This window comes from Dermacentor variabilis, chromosome 9 (assembly GCF_050947875.1).
Source record: "Dermacentor variabilis isolate Ectoservices chromosome 9, ASM5094787v1, whole genome shotgun sequence".
Lineage (NCBI taxonomy): Eukaryota > Metazoa > Arthropoda > Arachnida > Ixodida > Ixodidae > Dermacentor > Dermacentor variabilis.
In genome coordinates, this window is record NC_134576.1 from 136,143,261 (window position 1) to 136,152,026 (window position 8,766).

The 8,766-nt window shown below is 47.9% G+C and overlaps 1 protein-coding gene across 1 annotated transcript; it reads right to left on the bottom strand.

The window, feature by feature from the left end:
* Window positions 1-5,398: 5,398 nt before the first annotated feature.
* LOC142558557 (uncharacterized) lies at window positions 5,399-8,089 on the bottom strand. Its single transcript, XM_075670691.1, has 3 exons — window positions 7,889-8,089; window positions 7,128-7,251; window positions 5,399-5,593 (listed from the first exon to the last, which is right to left on the bottom strand). Exons 1-3 carry the CDS (start codon window positions 7,915-7,917, stop codon window positions 5,399-5,401), a joined length of 348 nt encoding a protein of 115 aa, XP_075526806.1. The 5' UTR covers window positions 7,918-8,089.
* Window positions 8,090-8,766: the final 677 nt, after the last annotated feature.

Sequence of the window (8,766 nt, forward strand, 5' to 3'; positions counted from 1 at the left end):
TGCTTGCGCCGACAAGGAACGCGCGGGCAACACAGGCTCCCGAGAGCGAGAGAGAGGGTGACGTGGCGTCGCGGCGATGCCCTCTCACAAGCGCAGCAGCAGATGTTCCCTTTCGCCCACTCTGCTCCATCGAGGCGCGAACACGACGATACCTCGCAGCCAATGGGAATTTAGGCGCTCTTTCGCTGCTACAGACGCTGGCTTTCTCGTTCAATGGGCCATTTGAAGCTTTCGCATCGAAATGGAATAATTACAGTAATCGATTTCTTAACTACAAACATTAGGACACATGTTTATATTGAAAGGTTAAACGGAAACGTCGCATAAGTGTAGTTTCGTGTTTGTACTTTTCGAAGTGTCTTTGTAGATCGAAGTAACTGTCGTCAGTTTGTTCGTTCGGTTTTACCTTATCACGCGCGCGGGACCGCCAAGCGAGACTCGCCGTCCAGCTATTGTGTGCCGTAGTAGGCTTACGCAAAATGAAGCTTCACTATAAGTACGCGACAAAACGTCATGCTGCTGAAGTGACTACGCGCTCACTCTGAAGATGCGTATAGCGCCCATCAGTATCAGCTCTTGGATGGAAAAGAACGCAGTGGCTGCTTGATTTTGCACCACGCCAGTACGTCACGCGCAGCAGGGTAGGACCGGGGGTCTCGCCTGGCAGTCCCACGTGCGTAATGAGGTAAATTGAATGAATAATTTGACGGCAGTTATTCCGATGTACACACATGTACAGAAACATACAGTTTTCATCAGCAGCAGCAGCAGCAGCAGCAGCAGCAGCAGCAGCAGCAGCAGCAGCAGCAGCAGCAGCAGCAGCAGCAGCAGCAGCAGCAGCAGCAGCAGCAGCAGCAGCAGCAGCAGCAGCAGCAGCAGCAGCAGCAGCAGCAGCAGCAGCAGCAGCAGCAGCAGCAGCAGCAGCAGCAGCAGCAGCAGCAGCAGCCTATTTTATGTCCACGGCAGGATGAAGGCCTCTCCCATCTCCGATTGCCTCTGTCCTGCGCCAACCAATTCCAGCTAGCACCTGCGAATTTCCTAATTTCATCACTCCGCCTAGTTTTCGGCCGTCCTCGACTGCGCTTCCCTCCTCTTTGTACCCATTCTGTAATTTTAATGGTGCACCAGTTATCTGCCCTACGCATTACATGGCCTGCCCAGCTCCAATTTTTGCTCTTGACATCAACTAGGATATCGGCTACCCCCGTTTGCTCTCTTATCCCCACCGCTCTCTTTATGTCTCCCTTAACGTTACGCTTAACATTCTTCGCTCCATCGCTCTTTGTGCGGTCTTTAACTTGTTCTCGAAGTTCTTTATCAACCTCCATATGTTATTTTATCAACATTCAATTCTGCGATATAGACATGTGCCTTAAACCTTCTAATTCAGACATTCGATAATGTACTTACTTTATTTGTTTATTTAATGAATGAATTGATTATATACTTCCTAATCAAAACAAATTCTTGGATTTTGCTTCTCAAAATCGCGATATGATTGCGAGGCACGCCATCGTAGGCGACCAATGGGTTATTCTGACCACTTGGCGTTCTTTAATGTGAGGCCAATGCGCGCAGCGCGGAGCACGGGCGCTTTTACATTTCTTTCCCCACCTAAATGTAGCCACCCTGGCCGGGGTTTGATACCACGCTCTTGGGGTTTAGCAGCCCAACATCAAAGCCAGTACGTCACCTCCGTGTATCGTTTTTTTCACGATGTCAGCCTGTCAGGTAATTAACATCCGGTGACATAATTCAAATAAATTTTGTAGGCGATTTTGTTAGCGTGCAAAGCGAGAACAAAAATAAACGATGAACGATGTTAGAGAGCGGATGCAAAACAACATTCTATCCATCTGTGACTGCCAAGCTTATATGAAATTTTAAAAAAAAGGAGAAGCAAAAGAAAGCTCCCTCAGTGCGACTGCACCTTCGCTCAGTTAACAGCCTTTGAGAACGGTGGGGGACAGACAGACTACGGGAGTAGCCGTCGCCTCACCCAGCCGCCCCGGCACAGAGCCACAAAGGCCTGCATCAACCGACGGCGGGAGCTTCCCCCAAGCACTGATTCACCTTTGGCAGCCGGGCGCCTGGCGGGGAATCGCTTGTACCCGTTTTACCGGTGGGTGTCCGGCGGTGGGGTTTGAACCCAGCACCTCCCGCAGCTGGGCCGGGCGCCCTAACCATTTGACCACGGCTGCGGTGAGTAGCCGTGCACCCGGCATAGTAATTTGAGGCTGCAACCATTGCACAGCTAGGTTTAGATGCCTCTGACAGGTCCCTCTTGGCTTCAAACCACTGTTGTCATGAGTCTTAACCAGTTTGCAAAGATGATCAGCAGTTCTGTACAATGCGGTTCGGTCATTTTATTTTTTGGTAGGAAAACGTGCTTCTTTCTCTATGCTATTAGCATCAGGTTTCACACTGTTTCTCTTCCTCTTCGTCATGTAGCGTTGACAAGCGCTGGAAGCTTCTAAACTTTCTCTTTACTACTGTGTATTCTAAAATATAACCACGCTACCTAAGTGCCTGTAAGCTAACATCTTTTTTTATGACACAATTAAATTTATACCTTTAGAAATAAAATTTGTTACGATAGATGAATTAGAGTAGGGAGTTGTCTTGCAAGTACGCACGGGCACCAGATGTTTGCAACAAGAGATTGTCATTATCAAGTCGTCATTATGACAATGGAAAATAATGTCTTAGCATATAAAATCGTGAGTGAGAGAACTCGAGATGGGAAGTCACGCATAGTGCCTCAAGTTTCTATGCGACTTTTTCTATATGTCCCATATTTCAATGCTCAAGGCACGCTTAACGCCTGGAGCGTTACATATAATGCGACAACTACAGAGCAATATTGCGGCTGCATAAAGACGGGTTCTCCTCGGCTGTTCGGAAAAAATGTGCTGAACAATCCTGCTGCTACAAGCTCAGCGTGGAAAAACAAATATACAGCTGAGCTCCCAACATTCAGGCGTGATGCACGAGAGTGGGCGATACGCGCATGTAAATTATGCGTGCGAAATGTAAATTCAAGTCACGCTTTGAAGGCGTTACTCACCGCAGAGCGTTCACGCCTACACAGCGTGCTTATTAAGCGTGGAAAACTCTGACACATGTTCCAAGCGTGCAAAATGTTCCACTAAGTCATGCTTTATCAACGTTGCTCGGCTTACCGCGTAGAATTCGCGATAAGGTTCGTTGAGTAATTTGCGCCCATATCCAGAAGACTTCTCGTAATACAAAACACTGTTCCTCATGGGCCGGTATTGGGGTGATGGTCGCCCATGATTAAGGGGTGCGCACACAGTCTGGACCTAACGTCAAAATCGCTTTACTAGTTAGGAAAAAAAAGCGCTTGTGTTTATGCGTTGTTCGTATGCACTTTCTTTGTGAAGTTATTCGTTCGTGATGAGGCGCTTCTGTTACGACTGCGAGCCCTGTTTTATTGGAATCGCCACTACCATTGTATGGAGTTCAGCACATAGTTTAGAAGAAACGTGCGACATGATAATATACTAAATTAAACAAATTAACATTTTTCCTCAAGCGGCTTTGGAGGCGAATGCAATGCGGATTCGTTGGTGAATCCACAAGACTAATTGCCACTTCTTACACCGCATAGCCGTTTGGTTTACCACGTCCGAATTTGGGTACGACTTATTGCGATGGCAATTATATTGACATTCCATGTGCATTTGTGTCGTCGTTGCCGGCGTCACCGCGATGTTCCCTATAAAGTCCAAGGGTGATAACATCATCGCCGCGGCCCGTATGCTGTATGTGCGGGTAAAAGCTTGCGAAGGTGAATGACGAGGGAGGAAAGCGGGGAGGAATTGCGCCGGCTTTCGGCGCGTATGGCGCGGTCGCGCATACCCTTTCTCGAAAGCATCCGCCGTGGTTGCTCAGTGGCTATGATGTTGGGCTGCTGAGCATGAGGTCGCGAGATCGAATCGCGGCCACGGGGGCCGCATTTCAATGGGGGCGAAAACACCTGTGTACTTAGGTTTAGGTACACGTTAAAGAACCCAAGGTGGTCAAAATTTCCGGGGGTCCTCCACTATGGCGTGCGTCATAATCAGAAAGTGGTTTTGGCACGTAAAACCTCATAATTAATTTTTTTTCTTGAAAGCGATGTGCAATGGGGACATAGTGCACGCCGAGTGCTCCTAGCTTCGTGTGCGCTTTGTTTTCGCCGTTTAATTAGTGTTGAACCGAAAAGCAGCACGATGGTCAATTCACTCGCTGCCGCGCTTACTCACTCCACTGTTTTAACAGAGAGTTTCCGCGGTCATCGAGTGAGGTGTGTCTTCTTGTGCGCGTCTGACACAACGTTTGTTAATTTAGTTAGTAAGCCTGTCTTTACAAGTTTATACGGCCGGTAAAGCTACGATCCTTACTTCCTATACATGTCCACCAATTTGATATCGCAATCGATGCTTCGCCTTTAGTACGAAACTGCAACTTATTTTTTTGTTATCCTAATCTCATTTCCTTGCTAATGATTGAGCACTGACTAGTCTGTCGATTGTTTCTTCGACTATTGATTGTGTTGTCAATCCTTCACTAGCAATTTCTTTCCACCTCCTCAGTGATTCTAAGACGTCAAGAAAACTCCAATTACGTGGATCTGCAGACAGGAAAGTGGCAATGTAGCATTAGCCATCGCTTGGAAAAGCAGCGCTGGCTAAGAGACAACAAAATTATTCCCATCGTCATGTGGGAACACGTAAGCGAACTGGCTGTATACACGTCGCTATCAATTCTGCGTTCCATGACAGCGGTAGCCGGCGCGTCCGTGATTCATTTTTGTCGGCATGAGAGAACCAGAGGGCTGCTTCGGAATAGCAATGCAGACTTTTTACTAAAGGGGCTTGTTTCTCGGGAAGAAGCATTATCAACAGTGTTGTGAGATTTCGTAACTGTGTAAGATTAGCAATTTATTGTCATAGAGTAGATGTAAGTTAATTGTAGGTAGATGCACGCAGACGTCTTTGGGAGGAGGCCATCGCCCTGCGTTGTGGATCTATGAGCCGAGAAACTCACATGACCGGGTACGGTGACGTCGGCAACGGAGAGAGCTTCTTGTGAATCTCCCAGTGGAACCGCTTCGTTCTGTGACCGCCAATGGCAACAAGCCGTAAAGCGCATCGAGTGTATGAATGTTGCCTTACTACGCGGTTCCGTTAAAAAAAATACTGAGCGCGACTTTGATTGAGACATTCGTTTTATGTGACACAGCCACTGATTATATTGCGCGCGCCAGCAGACGGCATTGGGACACTAGAAGTCGCAACGCCGCAAAAATTCTCGGAGAGCGACAGTTAACACAGGCGGCGGTCTACGCGTCCGTCTCTGCAAATTCACAGAATACGAGCCCGCGCCGGCGCCGCTACTGCAGCTTCAAGCACTTTTCGTAGTCGCTCTCCTCGAGGAAGTTCTCGTTGAAGAAGTGCAGCAGCCTCTTGAGGAAGCGCAGGTGCCAGCACGCGCCCTTTCCGCAGACGTTGCGCGGGTCGTCCAAGTCGACGTCGTAGGCGGTGATGCCGTACTTCTCCTTGACGATCTGCTTCTTGCCCTTGCACAACTGCGTGTCAAGAAAGAGGAACAGGCTCTGCGACACCGACTCGTGACTCGATGTGCCTCAGAGTTCAAGGACCCCGGTTGGAAACGCCAGATAGCGGCTTTACGTACTGGGACTTCGGACTGAACGGTAGCACATTGTGTTCAATGTGTGCAGAGTAAGCCTTAACTACGCCGTATGCCTTTTACAGGTACATTAGACCGGGTGTTTCACCGAAAATGGCGATCTTCAAAACACAGAATAGCAGGAGTAGAGACGATACCTTAAGCAACAATGGTCTTTCCCGACGTCAGACGTTGGTACGTGCAGTATGTCGCAAAGGTTTATGGTACAATGATTCCCTGACAAGCGTGAAATTCTGGTCTAATAAATCCGCCACGGTGCTTCGGCGGCTGTGATGTCCTGGCTGCAGAGCACAAGGTGGCGTACTCGGTTCCAGGCCCCTTGTTTAGCCGCATTTCAATGCGGGCGAAATTGGAAAACACTCGCGTACTTAGACTAAGGTGGTAAAAATAAGAGCCCTCTATTACGGTGCCTCTCTAAAAGTCGTAGAGTTACTATGCGACGTCTAACACCACGAATCGACCTCATGTGTTCAAGCATGGCGCTTCTTCGTTACGGATTGTACAAGATCGCTCGCACGAACTCTGCAAGAAGGACAACGAACACCTGCCCTGTCTCTCCAGGCTAGATACCTCGCGTAACACAAAGTGCAAACAGGGTGCGAGAGCACGGACTAACTGTGCGTGACGCAAGAGAAATCAGTGAACGCGAGGGAGTCGTGAGAAACAGCTGAGCTCACACGTAGCGTACGAGGCCACTTCCACTTTATTGGTTCGTCGACTCTGACGCCCCAAAGCAACAAAGAGACTCTTAGAAACGCTGTTACAGAGCGCTCCGCAATATTTTTCATCGTCGGTGCGGTCCTTCAATGAAATTGCATTCATAGAAACGTTGCCGGTAATTGAATCCATGATCATGTGCGCAGTGGCCGAACCTATATAGCAATCAAGGAGTAGCCACGGTTACCATCACAACAACAGTTCCACATTTATTCAAAGTTATGTATAACTACATTGCAGTACCGTGCTCCAATTACTATTGCGCCTACTTTAGGTGAACCAGGCAGAGAGGCTGGCTTCCTTTTTGCCTTTAGTAACTGCAGGAACATCAAGGAAGCATCGTGATAACCAGAAGTTGGTGCGCTAACCCGGTCTCCCGAAAACGTTAGGCGCCACATCACTGCATTTGCTTCAATTAGACTTTTAGTTAATTATCTAAGCTACAGGAAAAAACAGCTTTGCACTGCTTCAGACTACACGAGGAAATTCTGCAGGGCCAGGGCTCCGAATCGGCACCTGTTTCAGGGGATCAGAGACATTGAAGAGGCCACTGAAGCTCAGTGTTGAGTCAAGAGTGCTTCACTTTCAGCTTAAAAAAGCACACGAATAACGAGTCGCAAATCTTCACCGAAAGTACGTTGTAGCGCGCAAACTCAAAACGATATGCAGTCTTCGGAAGAGTAGTCAATGCTTACCTTTGGCCGGAAAGACATCTCATCATCGTAGGTCACTACCCTGTCTATCTTGTCATTGTCGTAATAGTTGCCAATGGGAGTATCGTTACGAAAAGCCCACACCCCAATCCTCGCTCTTGCAGACCTGAAGGGCAGAGAACAGAAAATGGGATAATTACGATTTTCCGCAGAAACGTTATATACGAACTCTGAGCATTCTAAATATGAAGACAACAGAGAAAGCGAAGACATGGTGCTGCTAATGACTGATGGCTTGCGTTGATTGTAGGCGTCATGGGTGCCCCGTTTTACCAACTATCCCCTCCCCCGATACAGTTGGTATCGCATTACCAACCGCCCCCCCCTCTCCTCCGATACACTTGGTATCGCATTACCAACTGCCCCCCCCCCCCCCTTGAGACAGTTTGTATCGCGTTACCTCAAGCAGTGCGATACCAACTGGCCCACAAGTCTGTTCTTTTGTACTCTCTAGAGTCCTAAGTAGCGCCACTTAGGATGCCAGTATGGCAAACCAACTAGACTGAATTACTGCCTTGGTAAGCAGTTCCCAGTTAGCACAAGGCCTTAATAAATCCGGCCCCATATGACGTCGCATGTTTCCATATAAAAACGACAGTGACGAAAACGTGGAAGTGCTAAGCGCACTTGCTGCATGGCTCGCTAGCTTCCCGGAGAATCATGCAGAAGATTATTTTTTTCTTTTATCTGGCATAATTGGACATCCCTTTGGCATTTTCAGCATCCCGACAGATGAGGCTTACCTGGCCAATGTCGATGAGGAGCGGCTCATCCACGAGGTAACCGTTGCGGGATAAGAAGGTATGTTTCTCTCCTTTGGTTGGGGTGTAGTAACGGCCACCGAGAGACACTGACAGGAAGAACTGGGTGTAGCCCAGTTTCTTGTGCGGCATTTCTCCAAGCGCCCAGTGCGCCGGGCTCTGCGAAAGGAGCACCCGTATTGCTTTAGACTTCGATTCTGAGACCTTGCTCTTGCTCTTACCAGCAGAGTTCTTCAATCACACCAATATCAAAGCTACGCTTCGAATTCTGTGCATGCTGTAGGCTTTGTGCGGGGAGTTACCTAACGCACCACCACTAGGCAACAAGATGAAACTCGTCGTATAACATGTCACCAGCTAAAGTGTTGGAAATCGCTAATCTGACCGAAAAAAGAATGTGCGGATCCCATGCACTATTTGAATCGGTGGACGCGAAGCTTAATTGATGTTGCTTGTGTTCATGCTAAAATTGTTGATGTTGTGTGACGATACAATGACGTAGATACCATGTTACGTTACGAAGATGCCGTGTGAATGTTATGTAGACGCCACGTTGGTAGCAAGCATGAAATGACATCTTTTGCACTGGAAAAATACACGAAAATGAATTAAGTTCACTCGTTTATTTCTTGGACAAGGTGAATGATCGTCACTGCTCCACATTCGAACGTATATTTCCATCCGCAGCGGCTTCCGACACATTTTCAATACCGATATGCTCTTGGCCTATCGGTGCCGACAAAATTGCAAGTCTACTTGTGCAGAGAAGTACGAAACGTAAAGCGTGACATTTAACACTAAGTTTTGATTACACAGTCTCCTGGACAAGCCCAATTTAATGTTTCACTGTATTTTTCAGT

Bases quoted from the DNA above. Each gene is read 5' to 3' on its own strand.
- LOC142558557 (XM_075670691.1), bottom strand. From the start codon at position 7,917: ATGAGCCGCTCCTCATCGACATTGGCCAG. The intron at 7,252-7,888 runs GTAAGCCTCATC...TCTGCCCTTCAG, and splicing joins TCCTCATCGACATTGGCCAG to GTCTGCAAGAGCGAGGATTG. The intron at 5,594-7,127 runs GTAAGCATTGAC...CTTGACACGCAG, and splicing joins AGATGTCTTTCCGGCCAAAG to TTGTGCAAGGGCAAGAAGCA.